Source organism: Squalius cephalus, assembly GCF_949319135.1.
Source record: "Squalius cephalus genome assembly, chromosome: 11".
NCBI classification, from domain to species: domain Eukaryota; kingdom Metazoa; phylum Chordata; class Actinopteri; order Cypriniformes; family Leuciscidae; genus Squalius; species Squalius cephalus.
The window spans coordinates 6,083,321-6,098,043 of NC_137132.1; the positions used below are offsets into that span (position 1 = coordinate 6,083,321).

At 36.3% G+C, this 14,723-nt stretch overlaps 2 protein-coding genes across 5 annotated transcripts; both read right to left on the reverse strand.

Moving 5' to 3' along the window:
• Positions 1–669: 669 nt before the first annotated feature.
• LOC307167592 (uncharacterized protein) lies at positions 670–14,149 on the reverse strand. Of its 3 annotated transcripts, none has more exons than XM_079886814.1 (3): positions 14,010–14,072; positions 13,646–13,881; positions 676–2,283 (listed from the first exon to the last, which is right to left on the reverse strand). In XM_079886814.1, the coding sequence occupies exons 2-3, from the start codon at positions 13,728–13,730 to the stop codon at positions 1,274–1,276; spliced, it is 1,095 nt and encodes a 364-aa protein (XP_079742940.1). In that variant the 5' UTR covers positions 13,731–13,881; positions 14,010–14,072; the 3' UTR covers positions 676–1,273. The 3 variants fall into 3 exon arrangements, with proteins under 3 accessions (XP_079742939.1, XP_079742940.1, XP_079742938.1); XM_079886812.1 differs by lacking the exon at positions 676–2,283 and adding an exon at positions 10,230–12,877 and having other exon boundaries at positions 13,646–13,862; positions 14,010–14,149; XM_079886813.1 differs by lacking the exons at positions 13,646–13,881; positions 14,010–14,072 and adding an exon at positions 4,627–4,780 and having other exon boundaries at positions 670–2,283.
• On the reverse strand, positions 5,199–8,251 carry LOC307167591 (uncharacterized protein). 2 transcript variants are annotated; one of them, XM_079886811.1, is made up of 4 exons: positions 7,938–8,251; positions 7,583–7,790; positions 5,903–6,816; positions 5,199–5,817 (listed from the first exon to the last, which is right to left on the reverse strand). In XM_079886811.1, the coding sequence occupies exons 2-4, from the start codon at positions 7,665–7,667 to the stop codon at positions 5,749–5,751; spliced, it is 1,068 nt and encodes a 355-aa protein (XP_079742937.1). In that variant the 5' UTR covers positions 7,668–7,790; positions 7,938–8,251; the 3' UTR covers positions 5,199–5,748. The 2 variants fall into 2 exon arrangements, with proteins under 2 accessions (XP_079742937.1, XP_079742936.1); XM_079886810.1 differs by having other exon boundaries at positions 5,205–6,816.
• Positions 14,150–14,723: the final 574 nt, after the last annotated feature.

Sequence of the window (14,723 nt, forward strand, 5' to 3'; positions counted from 1 at the left end):
ATATCGACTTTAGCAAAAAGTGGTGGGGACATGTCCCACCCATCCCACCCGCAAATTAAGCCTATGGTGTCACCTCATAGTTCAGCTTGGATAAAGATGTTTGAACTTTCTAATGTTTAATATTATAATGTTTATTCTTTATCCTGGACAATATTATTTCCAATCCATCATCCCAAATTTGAACAAACCCCCAAATCCTAATCAGTTTTTGGATATGTCTCTTGAGATCATGACTTATCAATTTACAATGCATATGATTAATAAAATGTTGAAAACAAGTTCTGGTGAGCTGGTTGAGCTGTTGAACGTGTAGTAGCTACATGCTATGGCAACATTTCAGAATCAGACGAGGTTATTACGATTATATTTTGTGAATTTCTCATCTCATCTCGGCTCTGCTTTTTTTTTTTTTATCTTGTTCTGAGACACTGCACACCCTTAAAAATAAAAGTACAAAAAAAAAGGGGGGGGGGGGGGGGGGGTTCACAGTGAAAAGAACCTTTCACAGAAAGGTTTCTTGAATAACCTTGTTTATGTGTCATAAAGAGCCTTTTTTGGTACTGCAAGAACCCGCCTCATAAGTTCTTAAAAGAGCCTCTAACAGTTCTTCATGTCACTTCATAAGATTGGTTATGACCCCATAGTAAACAAACAAACAAATCCAGGAATAAGATCTAAATGTTTATTGCCTTTATATATTGTGCCAGATAAAACCAAATGGATACACACAGTAAGGCATTAAACAGGACATTTTATAAATCAGGCAAATTGCACAGTTCTAAAATATGAAAACAGTAGAAACAGACTCTACAATAAACAGTCCACTCCAAATGAAAACAGTAGTATTAAAGGGACAGTTCACCCAAAAATGAAAATGTTATCATCATATTTATTTAGTAAATAAGTAAATGACTTGAATATATCCAATTCAAGTAAGACCTGAATTCGAATTTCTGAGTCCGAAATTTTCTCACGTTAAAAAATAAATACGACCTCACGTTGTGTCAATCACGTTTACACACAGCCTCCGAAACTTTAGTCCGTCATAATTTTTTTTTGGATCGGGTTAAATTTTCTGCGTTTTTCGCAACCGTAGCAAGCATTCTGAGAGGCGTTTTTGACAATTCAGAGCCACCGAATTTTTAAGATGACGAATGTGGAAAAAACGCATATGAAAATTTCGGACTCAGTGTGCAAGGACCTTAAGAGTTGTTGACAGGCAAAACTCGTCACACATTTACTTGAATGTATTTGACATGAAAACGAATGTTGCTCACTTGCCACATTTTTTCATATGAGTGTGAAGGCTTGATAAATGTTTGAAACTCTTCTCACACTGAGTACAGTGGTACGGCTTCTCTTCACTATGAACTCGCCCATGTATTTTTAGAGATCCTGATCGAGTGAAAGTTTTGTCACAAACTGAGCATGTGTAATATCTTTCTCCAGTGTGAATTCTTTGGTGCTGTTTTAGATGACTAGATTTAGTAAAGCTCTTCCCACAGTCCAAACACACATGATCTCTCACTTCATCATGTGTTATTTGGTGCCGTTTAAAAGTGTCCAGCCTTGAATAACTCTTCCCACAGAGAGAACACAAGTGACGCTTAACACCTGTATGAACAGTTAGGTGTTTTTTGAGATATGACAATGAAATAAATGTTTTACTACACTGACCACAGTTAAATGGCTTTTCGCCAGAGTGACCATGTTGATGAGTCCTGAGAGCTTTAGTACATCTGAAACTCTCTCCACACTGAGTACAGTGGTACGGCTTCTCTCCAGTATGAATTCTTTGGTGCCGTTTCAGTTCACCAGTTGTAACATAGCTCTTCCCACAGTCCGAACACACATGATCTCTCACTTCATTATGTGTTTTCTGGTGCAGTTTAAGACAGTCCAGTCGTGAAAATCCCTTTCCACAGAGAGAACACTCATAAGGCCTCTCACCTGAATGAACTTTCAGGTGTGTTTTTAGATTTGATGATGAAATAAAATCTTTACCACACTGATCACAGTTGAATGGTTTCACTCCAGAGTGAACGTGTAGATGATAAACGAGACCTGATTCACCAGTGAAACTCTTTCCACAGTGAGGGCATGTATACGGTTTCTCTCCAGTGTGAATCCTCATGTGCCTGTTAAGGATTCCTTCATTTTGGAAATTCTTTCCACACTGTGAGCAAGTGTGCAGCTTTTTGGCTTTTTTTCCTTGAGATTTCAAGACATGTTTCTCATCCACTTCATTCAGTTTGTGTCTTTGCTCCGTCACTTCCATCTGGTCTAAAATAAACATATAAAATAGTCAGAATCAGTTCAAGGAGGATAAATATGAAAATCCAAGTGAACACTTACAATATAGGCTACATTTTTTTTCAATAAATGACTTCCAAATAATTATATCCATGCAAAAGAGGCATTGTACTAATCATAGCTTAAGGTCTTCACTTACAGTATGTACTTTAAGTTGAAAAAGTAAAAATACACTAATTACACTACACTAATTTAAAAAAAAATAAAGGTTAAATACACCACGCATTACGTAATCACGTTGGAAAGTTCAATCGCGATGTAGACAAAAGAACCATACAATATTTACAAAGCACACGTGCAAAGACTAAGTCAAATGCCCTGTACAAAAAAACAAAAAAAAAAGGTAAAACAACGACGTCGGACGATTTTGAAGTTGGAGGAGAAAACTATATAACTACTGTAGTTTTATCATGAAAAACGTGATAATTTAAGTTGAGAAAACTTAATATCTTTAGGTGTTACCAATTTAAGTAATTTTTTAAGTTGATCCAACTGTTCACTTTTTACAGTGTAAAAACTTGCAAAAGAAAATAAAAACTAACATTAATGACAGAAGTTCCCCTGCATCACTTTTAACGGTGTAGTGCCGCATACCGAAAAGCTTGTTTTCCAAATTCATTTCGGGCGAGTGGAACGGAGAGGGTGTACAAATCCTGTGAGCACAAAGAATAAACTCCAACAGGTTTGTGTTGGGAAAGATATGGAGGCAATAAACCCAAAATTGATTTATAAATAAACAGGTACCAATTGTTTACATCTGCGTATTGATAATGACGACCAAACAACTCTGTTGTACAGATCATAGTGATGAGTATTGTATTTACAATTTAGTAAACCTAAGTGCACATTGATACAATGTATGCAAAGAGCTTAAAAGTTTAGGCCTAGTAGTTGCCGATTTATATGATTATATTTATATTAATGACTGGCATAAAAGTGGCCGAAACGTTGATTTGCCAACTTGTTTCTTTGATCGTGAAAAATAACATTACTTTAGTTTTGGTCTCGTTCAAAGTCAGGTTTAGGTCACAAAGCCTTTGTTGCACAAAAAATTGAAAATTGGCATTACTAATATTGAGATCAAGATTATTCATATAAATGATAAAAAGTAACGGCCCCAGCACTGACCCCTGAGGAACACCCCTCATAATCTTTAAAGGTGCGGATGAATGACCTTCCATTCGCACACACTGTGTCCTGTCCAATAAATAGCTTTCAAACCAAGAAATTGTATGATTTGACAATCCAGTTAGTCTCAGTCTAGTTTTCAGTATACTGAAATCAACTGTGTCGAAAGCCTTTGACAAATCAAATAAAAAGTGAAAAACAATAATGGTCTCTACCAAGCGCTTCTATCATTTAGAACCATCATTGCTTTTTCCTAAAACCTGACTGATTGTGTGATAAGATGTCATGTTCATTCAAACATGAAAACAACTGCTCACTAATAAGAGATTCAAAAACCTTAGACAGAATGCAAAGTTTAGAAATCGACCTATAGGCCTAGTTATTCATATCAGAAGGATCTCCTCCTTTTAACAATGGAATAACAAATGCAGACTTCATATCTTTGGAAATGCATTAAAACTCAGTGAAATATATATATATATATATATATATATATATATATATATATATATATATATATATATATATATATATATATCAGTGTATACCCTTATGTACCACATATGTATACCCTTATTTAAAATAAGTTATTTTCACCAAATATACTGTGTTGGAATTGATTTGTCAATAAAGTAATGTGATAAAATGTCAACCCTGTTGCCTGTGTTCTGTATTTTGCTTAATATATATATATATATATATATATATATATATATATATATATATATATATATATATATATATATGTATATATATTATACATTTTTCTTTTGGGACAGTGAGAAATAAAATTATTACTACAATTTAAGATGTTTAACTGGACCAGCAACAGGTTTGGTAAACTAAATTTTTCCATTGGCTCACCATGTTATTTCTGATTGAGCCCCTGTGAACAGAATGTTTCCACAATTGATCAAATTTAATAAACTGAAATTAAATTAACGTTAGGCCAATTGAAAAAAAAAAATAGATTTGAACTTAGCAGAAAACAAGAGATCATCCGTCTGTGTGATTTTCAAGTATGAGATCTTTGATGTGGCAAAGTTTAGCTCTACAATTAAAGTGTGTTTGACAACTTCCATACATGATAATGAGCATTTAGATGCATTTCTGTATCATTTATCAGTGATACAGATATCAGTTTCCAAAGCAATCAACAATGAAGAATCAAGAATAGACACCAACCTGTTTGTTCCTCAGTATTTTCTTGTTTTATTCTGGATGAAACATCGCTCACATCCAGACTGGAAATATACGGCATCCGGCGAAAACATTCTGCAATCTTCTTTTCATTCATGGTCGTAAAACAGTTATCAGCAACGTTGTTTGAAATACTCTCTTCTGCGCATGCTCAGTCAATGCGCGCGACGTCATGACTTCTTAAAGGGGCCGCACTTTCTAAAGCAAATCCCTGGTAATGTAAATAACACGTTGTAATCGTAAAAATGGCTTTGACAGTCTAGTCACATTCACCCTGTTAAAATTAGGGTTGTTTTTCTGTTAGACATGGTTGCACCTTTACCCTTTGCATCCTTATGGTGTCTTCTTTTGAATGTTAAGTCTATACGTTTATAAACGTACAGAACAGAATAACATACAAAAGAAGAGACGTAATACATATGCTTACTTTAAATTTTTTGGGAATTTTTCATTGTATACATACAATTTACTGCAGCTGTTTTACTGGAATCTTTTTAATCATGTAAATAAAGAAAACAATCATTTTATTTCTCAGTTTGTTTATTGTTTAATTTTTTACAGTTTCTATAATTTTCTAACTACATCCACCAAATCTGGTGAACTGAAGGTTTGGTACTTCATTGTTCATATTTGTATGATACAAGACCTGATCATTTCTGTCTGGGATTATTTTAATAATACAGTAGCCTACATCTCAAACTTATTTACTACAGTATTGTGTAGTAAGATGTGTTTGAAACTAAATTCATTCTCAATCAATCATAGCTCAATCAAGACAAGATGTATATCATATTATTTCTCATGAACAATCAAAAATACATTAACATATTCTAGACACCACCCAGCCAAACAAAATATGCAAATGTGTTTTTGAATGTTCATGAGAAATATGATATACATCTTGTCTTGTTTGAGCTATGATTGACTGAGAATTAATTTAGTTAAAAAAAGAGCAATTCACAAATTCAAAAACTAAATTGTGTATTTATAGTTACAACACATCATGATATTTTTGTATATGAATAAGAAGGCTTGATGAAAACAGAAAGATCTCTCCACACTGAGTACAGCGCTTCTCTCCAGTATGAAGTCGCTTATTATGCTCTTTCAGGTGTGCAGACTGAGCGAAGCTCTTGTCACAATATGAGCACTTGTAAGGTCTTTCTCCAGTATGAACTCGCTCATGTACTTTCAGAGACCAAGAGTGATTGAAACTCCGGTCACAATTTGAGCACTTGCAAGGTTTTTCTCCAGTATGAACTCGCTCATGTACTTTCAGAGACCAAGAGTGATTGAAACTCTTGTCACAGTATGAGCACTTGCAAGGTTTTTCTCCAGTATGAATTCTTTGATGCAGTCTCAGACTAGAAGCTCTAATAAAGCTCTTCCCACAGTCACAACACACATGATCTCTCTCACCGGTGTGTATTTTCTGGTGCTGTTTAAGAGAGGTCAGCCATGTAAAACTCTTTCCACAAAAAGAACACACATAATGCCTCTCATTTGTATGTTTTTTCAGGTGTTCTTTTAAACTTGAGGATACATTAAAACCTTTACCACAATGATCACAGTTAAATGGCTTTTCTCCAGTGTGAACACGCAGATGATTATCAAGAACAATTTTACTTTTGTAACTCTTCTCACACTGAGTACATTTGTATGGCTTTTCTTCAGTATGAACTACCTCATGTTTTTTCAGGGCTCCAGACTGAGTGAAACTCTTGTCACAATATGAGCACTTGTAAGGTTTTTCTCCAGTATGAATTCGTTGATGCTGTTTCAGATAGTCAGCTCTAGTAAAGCTCTTCCCACAGTCACAACACACATGATCTCTGACTTCAGTGTGTGTTTTCTGGTGCTGTTTACAATGATCCAGCCGTGTAAAACTCTTTCCACAGAGAGAACACACATAAGGCTTCTCACCTGAATGAACTATCAGGTGTTGTTTTAGATTTGATGATGAACTAAAATCTTTTCCACACTGATCACAGTTAAATGGTTTCTCTTCCGAGTGAAAACACAGATGTTTTTTGAGTCCAGATATATATGTGTAACTCTTTCCACACTGAGAGCAGACGTGCAGCTTTTTGGCTTTTTTTCGTTGAGTTTTTAAGTTACAATGTTTTTCATCCACTTCATTCAGTTTGTGTCTTTGCTCCATTGTTTCCATCTGGTCTGAAATAAACATATTAATTCAGCATCAGTTTATGGAGAATAAATGTGAAAATTAATGTAAACCAGATTTATTAGCAGAAAGCATTATCAGCATCTGTATAATGTACCAGATATTTGTTGTGGCAAAGGATACCTCTGTCATTTGCTTATTAAAGGTTGTATCAGCGATTTCAGGCCCAAAAAAGGCCCAAACATAAATGATCACATTCATCTAATCTTTCCTAACGATCCGCTAGCTGACCGCCCCATAAGCAGGCCGTCAAAAAAACACGTCTCTATAGGCAGCCTAGGCTCTGAGATCTGCTCAGAGATCTGTTGTGAGGTTTTCGCGTGCAGCCGTGCACGAGCGCAAAACCTCACAACACCCACCCCTGTCGGTGATTGGTTGGAACACTATTTATTTTGGTTTTGAGTGGTTGGTGAAACCAGTTGTTTTTGTGTGCAGATCTCAGCCTAAGCTGCCTACAGAGACGTGTTTTGTTGACGGCCTGCTTATGGGGCGGGCAGCTAGCGGATCGTTAGGAAAGATTAGATGAATGTGATCATTTATGTTTGGGCCTTTTTTAGGCCTGAAATCGCTGATACAACCTTTAATGCAATCAAAATGTTGATGACAATTGCTATTATTCAAGGTTAAGATCATTTAGACATTATTTATCACCCTTACATTGTGCATTATTTTACAGCCACTAAATCTATTTAAATTACTGATAGGGATTTTTTTTTACCAAGCTTAAATAATGAAGAATCAAGAATGGACACCAACCTATTTGTTCCTCAGTATCTTCATGTTTTATTCTGGATGGTTCTGGATAAGTCATGTCTTCAATCTCCTCTTTAATAAACTCCATCTTTAACAGTCACACAGATTTCTCCTGGAGTTTGTCCTTCTCTTGTAGGATGATGGGAATATTCCCAGTATTTATTGGTGAATTGTGTGAGTTGTTATCATACAGTCGCCCACAGGACCAGATCTGGCAAATTTGAAAAGAACTTAGTGAATTTATATATAAAATACTTAAAATAGATTGAAACATATCCGTTACATGTTAGAATACAGGGTGGTTTTATATACAATACTAAAACAGAGCACGTGATCCGTTTTATATCGTAGTACTTACATCAATTCTGGAGCAGAATAATGCCAAACTCTACAAATTGGGAACATCTCTCACATCCAGACTGTAAATAAACATCTGGCGTCAGTTTTAGCTTGAACTGGTCAGATTTACAGCACTCGTGTCTCGCGCTACATTCTTCTGCTCTTTCGTTTGTTCCAGGTTTGTTGTTCCTTTGGATTTGTTAGGGTTGCCCGAACTAGCGAAATTGCTAAGCAAAACCATCGGTAAAACCGCGGACTTGGCAACCTCCATTTGTAAAGCAAACCTGAAAACTCTTTAGCGTATTGCTGCCATCTATTGGATATTCCTAGCAATTTACCCACACATGGGATATATAGATATTAAATTAACATTTATTGATCTATAAGCATTTCACAGATTTATTTGTATACAAATTATAGCCTATATTGTCAGTGCACCAGCTGTAGCCTACGAATGAACTGGGTCTTTATGTTAGATTAGTTATTCTCAGCGTTTCAAACTGATGATAACAGATAGAAAGAGTTAGATTATGCAATCACCCGTTCTGCAAAATTTTCATGGGCGATGCATTTTACACATTTGTGACTACTTGCAACTTCAAATTCAGAATAGCCTACAGGTTTGTGACTATTGTCTGCGAGTGCAAACCTCAACATTCAACTTCAGATTTTTAATTTACAGGTTTTCACATTGGAGTTGTGAGTGTAAATTTTAGTAAATATTAAGTATGAATATTTATTGTACAAGTTCTCAAATCCACATCTACATGCTCTCGAGTTTTGCTACTCTTTTCCAATCTTCAAGCAAAAGGAGCTGGATGAAATTCTCTGAATGATATCAGTCCACAATCAGCCTGGAATCATAACCACACCATGTTTGTTGTTTGGCCAGAGGAGAACTGGCCCGCCGACTGAGCCTTTTCTTTCCTTCTTCTTCTCCGTTCTGTCACCTGATGGAGTTTGGGTTCTTTCCACTGTCGCCTCTGGCTTGCTTAGTTGCTTACTCAAGCTTAAGCTTTAAAATAAATAAAACCACTTGTTTTTTTGAAAAGCATATGACTACATTTTTCCACACCGTGCTATCAAGAATCAATGAGAGAATCGTTAAAGAATCGGATCGATAATCAGAATCGTCAGTGGCATTATTATTATTAATAAAATCTTATCAATTCCCATCCCTATGTGAAGACAGTGAAATTATAATCAAACATTAAAGAACATACATGTTTTTTTAATAGTTTTTTTGAGAGTTAAAAGATTGAAACATTTTGCTAACATGAGGTCTTGTGTCACTGTCAGTCTTTTTACATCGGTGCAAAACTAGGGTATGCAGATTATGACCACTATTCATCAGCATGCATTGATTAATCCCATGGGTATGTAGCAAAAAAAAAAAAAAAAAATCATACCAAATCATATGCTGGTGCGACCAACTGAGAAAGTTGGTAGCACCAGTGCAACCAGTGGAAAAGTTAGTCTGGAGCACTGGATAATGTAATAAATGAAAGGGCAAAACATTCATGTATATGTTTAAGTCTTTCCATTCAAGCATTTCTCAATCAGCTCCCTAGTTCACTAGTCAGGGCCCTGATCAGGGAATCAGCCATTTTAAGAGCTGTCTCAATCGCAAAAACCAATTCAAAATGCACGGAAACATTAAAAAGTCCCACAATGCATTGTGAAAACCAGGGAGCATCGATGCTCACTATTTTCCCTTAACAGAAGTTCTGAAAGGGATGGTTCACCCAAAAATGAACATTTTGTCATCTCTTACTTCACCCTCAAGTCGTCCCAAACCACAAGTTTCTTTGTTCTGTTGAACACAAAAGAAGATATTTTCAAGAATGTTGGTAACCAGACAGTTGACAGCACCCATTGACTTCTAAAGTAGGAAGAAATACTATGGAAGTCAATGGCTACCGTCAACTATTTGATTACCAACATTCTTCAAAATATCTTCTTTTGTGTTCAACTCAAGAAAGAAACTCATGCAGGTTTTGAACAACATGAGGGTGTGTAAATGATGACACAATTGTGGTTTTTGGGTGAACTATCCCTAGAAGAGAGGTCAAAATCAGCGTGGCTGAAAAACCACCAACGCGTTTCGGCACACAGGCCTTCATCAGGGCTAAAATGTGTAGTCAGGGTCTTTACTGTCCTTTCCAGTGGCCGAATTTGTGTACACGACTGATTCAGGACGAAGCTGATTGAGACCCAGAGTCTCGTCTCAAGACTGCTGAAAAACCTCTTTGTCTTATTCCAAAAGTTTTCACCTCATTCATAATAGTGATGTCTGAAAATTGGCACATCAAACACTAAGCATTAAGTTTTATTGGTGTCGACACAATAGGCTGAGATGAACTACAAGATAATCCCTTCTGTAATAAAACTGACTACAATATTATAAAGGAATAACACTTTTCTCAATCACACAAAAACAGATGTTGTCAGTGAAATGCTCATTTCATTTTTTGTTATTACACAGAGCCTATAATTGAAGAGAAATTTGTAGGTAAATATATCTACGAAAAAACACGTTTCAAAAACTCCATATTGAAGTTAAAAGCTCAAATCTTTTCATTTTGTAAAATTTGTTTCCAGTCTCATTTAATTTTGGCACTTCAATGGTTCAATCAAAGAATAAAAGTTTAAAGTGTTCAGTGTTCACACACTTTTGCCACTCTCCAAGAAAGAAAAACCTTTACAAATCTTCTGGTATTTCACAGCAACACTAGTTTAACTACCCATTTAACTGAAAATAATAAATTAATGTACTGAATCTCAAATGATTTTCTTGAACACATTAGATCTGAGAATAACATTTGCTCAATTTGACACATGACAATGATTTTTAATATGAATCCTTAAAGTCGTTGATTGGGTGAAACTCTTCTCACACTGAGTACACTGGTACGGCTTCTCTCCAGTATGAACTCGCTCGTGTGATTTCAGGTTTCCAGACTGAGCAAAACTCTTATCACAATATGAGCACTTGTGAGGTTTTTCTCCATTATGAATTCGTAGGTGCCGATTCAGTTGGCCAGCTTTAGTAAAGCTCTTCCCACAGTCAAAGCACACATGATCTCTCACTCCACTATCTGTTTTCTGGTGAAGTTTAAAACTGTTCAGCCATGAAAAACTCTTTCCACAGAAAGTACAAAAGTGAGGCCTCTCATCTGAATTAACTTTTTTGAGATGTGATGATGATCTAAAATCTTTACCACACTGATCACACTTAAATGGCTTTTCTCCAGAGTGAATGCGCAGATGATTACAGAGACCTCTGGAAGATTTGAAACTCACTCCACACAGAGTGCAGTGGTAAAGCTGCTCTCCAGTATGAAGTTGCTCGTGCACTTTCAGGTTTCCAGACTCATTGAATCTCTTGTCACAAACTGAGCACTTGTAAGGTCTTTCTCCAGTATGAATTCGTTGGTGTCGTTTCAGTTGAGTAGCTGTAGTAAAACTCTTCCCACATTCACAACACACATGATCTCTCACTGCATTGTGCATTTTTTGGTGCTGTTTAAAACCTTCCAGTCGTGAAAAACTCTTTCCACAGAGAGAACACACATAAGGCCTCTCATCTGAATGAACTTTCAGGTGTTTTTTTAGATCTGAAGGTGAATTAAACTTTTGTGAAGCCAAACAAAATATGCACATGACTTTACTTTTGCTGTGAGGAGTTGTGAACTGGTGAACCTTCAACTCATAAGTCTTTTTGTTTCTCAGAGCATTTCAACAAATTCAAAAACTAAATTGTGTATTTATAAAGTTACAACATATCATGATATTTTTGTATATGAATAAGAAGGCTTGATGAAAACAGAAAGATCTCTCCACACTGAGTACAGCGCTTCTCTCCAGTATGAAGACGCTTATTATGATCTTTCAGGTGTGCAGACTGAGCGAAGCTCTTGTTACAGTTTGAGCACTTGTAAGGTCTTTCTCCAGTATGAACTCGCTCATGTACTTTCAGAGACCAAGAGTGATTGAAACTCCGGTCACAATTTGAGCACTTGCAAGGTTTTTCTCCAGTATGAACTCGCTCATGTACTTTCAGAGACCAAGAGTGATTGAAACTCTTGTCACAATATGAGCACTTGCAAGGTTTTTCTCCAGTATGAATTCTTTGATGCAGTCTCAGACTAGAAGCTCTAATAAAGCTCTTCCCACAGTCACAACACACATGATCTCTCTCACCGGTGTGTATTTTCTGGTGCTGTTTAAGAGAGTTCAGCCATGTAAAACTCTTTCCACAAAAAGAACACACATAATGCCTCTCATTTGTATGTTTTTTCAGGTGTTCTTTTAAACTTGAGGATACATTAAAACCTTTACCACAATGATCACAGTTAAATGGCTTTTCTCCAGTGTGAACACGCAAATGATTATCAAGAACAATTTGACTTTTGTAACTCTTCTCACACTGAGTACATTTGTATGGCTTTTCTTCAGTATGAACTACCTCATGTTTTTTCAGGGCTCCAGACTGAGTGAAACTCTTGTCACAAGATGAGCACTTGTAAGGTTTTTCTCCAGTATGAATTCGTTGATGCTGTTTCAGATAGTCAGCTCTAGTAAAGCTCTTCCCACAGTCACAACACACATGATCTCTCACTTCAGTGTGTGTTTTCTGGTGCTGTTTACAATGATCCAGCCGTGTAAAACTCTTTCCACAGAGAGAACACACATAAGGCTTCTCACCTGAATGAACTATCAGGTGTTGTTTTAGATTTGATGATGAACTAAAATCTTTTCCACACTGATCACAGTTAAATGGTTTTTCTCCAGAGGGAAAACACAGATGTTTTTTGAGTCCAGACATATATGTGTAACTCTTTCCACACTGAGAGCAGACGTGCAGCTTTTTGGCTTTTTTTCGTTGAGTTTTTAAGTTACAATGTTTTTCATCCACTTCATCCAGTTTGTGTCTTTGCTCCATTGTTTCCATCTGGTCTGAAATAAACATATTAATTCAGCATCAGTTTATGGAGAATAAATGTGAAAATTCATGTAAACCAGATTTATTAGCAGAAAGCATTATCAGCATCTGTATAATATACCAGATATTTGTTGTGGCAAAGGATACCTCTGTCATTTGCTTATTAAAGGTTGTATCAGCGATTTCAGGCCCAAAAAAGGCCCAAACATAAATGATCACATTCATCTAATCTTTCCTAACGATCCGCTAGCTGACCGCCCCATAAGCAGGCCGTCAAAAAAACACGTCTCTATAGGCAGCCTAGGCTCTGAGATCTGCTCAGAGATCTGTTGTGAGGTTTTCGCGTGCAGCCGTGCACGAGCGCAAAACCTCACAACACCCACCCCTGTCGGTGATTGGTTGGAACACTATTTATTTTGGTTTTGAGTGGTTGGTGAAACCAGTTGTTTTTGTGTGCAGATCTCAGAGTCTAGGCTGCCTACAGAGACGTGTTTTTTTGACGGCCTGCTTATGGGGCGGGCAGCTAGCGGATCGTTAGGAAAGATTAGATGAATGTGATCATTTATGTTTGGGCCTTTTTTAGGCCTGAAATCGCTGATACAACCTTTAATGCAATCAAAATGTTGATGACAATTGCTATTATTCAAGGTTAAGATCATTTAGACATTATTTATCACCCTTACATTGTGCATTATTTTACAGCCACTAAATCTATTTAAATTACTGATAGGGATTTTTTTTTACCAAGCTTAAATAATGAAGAATCAAGAATGGACACCAACCTATTTGTTCCTCAGTATCTTCATGTTTTATTCTGAATGGTTCTGGATCACTCATGTCTTCAATCTCCTCTTTAATAAACTCCATCTTTAACAATCACACAGATTTCAGCTGCTACTCCTGGAGTTTGTCCTTCTCTTGTAGGATGATGGGAATATTCCCAGTATTTATTGGTGAATTGTGTGAGTTGTTATCATACAGTCGCCCACAGGACCAGATCTGGCAAATTTGAAAAGAACTTAGTGAATTTATATATAAAATACTTAAAATAGATTGAAACATATCCGTTACATGTTAGAATACAGGGTGGTTTTATATACAATACTAAAACAGAGCACGTGATCCGTTTTATATCGTAGTACTTACATCAATTCTGGAGCAGAATAATGCCAAACTCTACAAATTGGGAACATCTCTCACATCCAGACTGTAAATAAACATCTGGCGTCAGTTTTAGCTTGAACTGGTCAGATTTACAGCACTCGTGTCTCGCGCTTCATTCTTCTGCTCTTTCGTTTGTTCCAGGTTTGTTGTTCCTTTGGATTTGTTAGGGTTGCCCGAACTAGCGAAATTGCTAAGCAAAACCATCGGTAAAACCGCGGACTTGGCAACCTCCATTTGTAAAGCAAACCTGAAAACTCTTTAGCGTATTGCTGCCATCTATTGGATATTCCTAGCAATTTACCCACACATGGGATATATAGATATTAAATTAACATTTATTGATCTATAAGCATTTCACAGATTTATTTGTATACAAATTATAGCCTATATTGTCAGTGCACCATGCAGCTGTAGCCTACGAATGAACTGGGTCTTTATGTTAGATTAGTTATTCTCAGCGTTTCAAACTGATGATAAGAGATAGAAAGAGTTTAGATTAGATTATGCAATCACCCGTTCTGCAAAATTTTCATGGGCGATGCATTTTACACATTTGTGACTACTTGCAACTTCAAATTCAGAATAGCCTACAGGTTTGTGACTATTGTCTGCGAGTGCAAACCTCAACATTCAACTTCAGATTTTTAATTTACAGGTTTTCACATTGGAGTTGTGAGTGTAAATTTTAGTAAATAT

Bases quoted from the DNA above. Each gene is read 5' to 3' on its own strand.
- LOC307167592 (XM_079886812.1), bottom strand. From the start codon at position 13,730: ATGGAGTTTATTAAAGAGGAGATTGAAGACATGAGTGATCCAGAACCA. The intron at 12,878-13,645 runs GTTGGTGTCCAT...TGTTTATTTCAG, and splicing joins AGATACTGAGGAACAAATAG to ACCAGATGGAAACAATGGAG.
- LOC307167591 (XM_079886810.1), bottom strand. From the start codon at position 7,667: ATGGAGTTTATTAAAGAGGAGATTGAAGACATGACTTATCCAGAACCA. The intron at 6,817-7,582 runs GTTGGTGTCCAT...TGTTTATTTCAG, and splicing joins AGATACTGAGGAACAAATAG to ACCAGATGGAAACAATGGAG.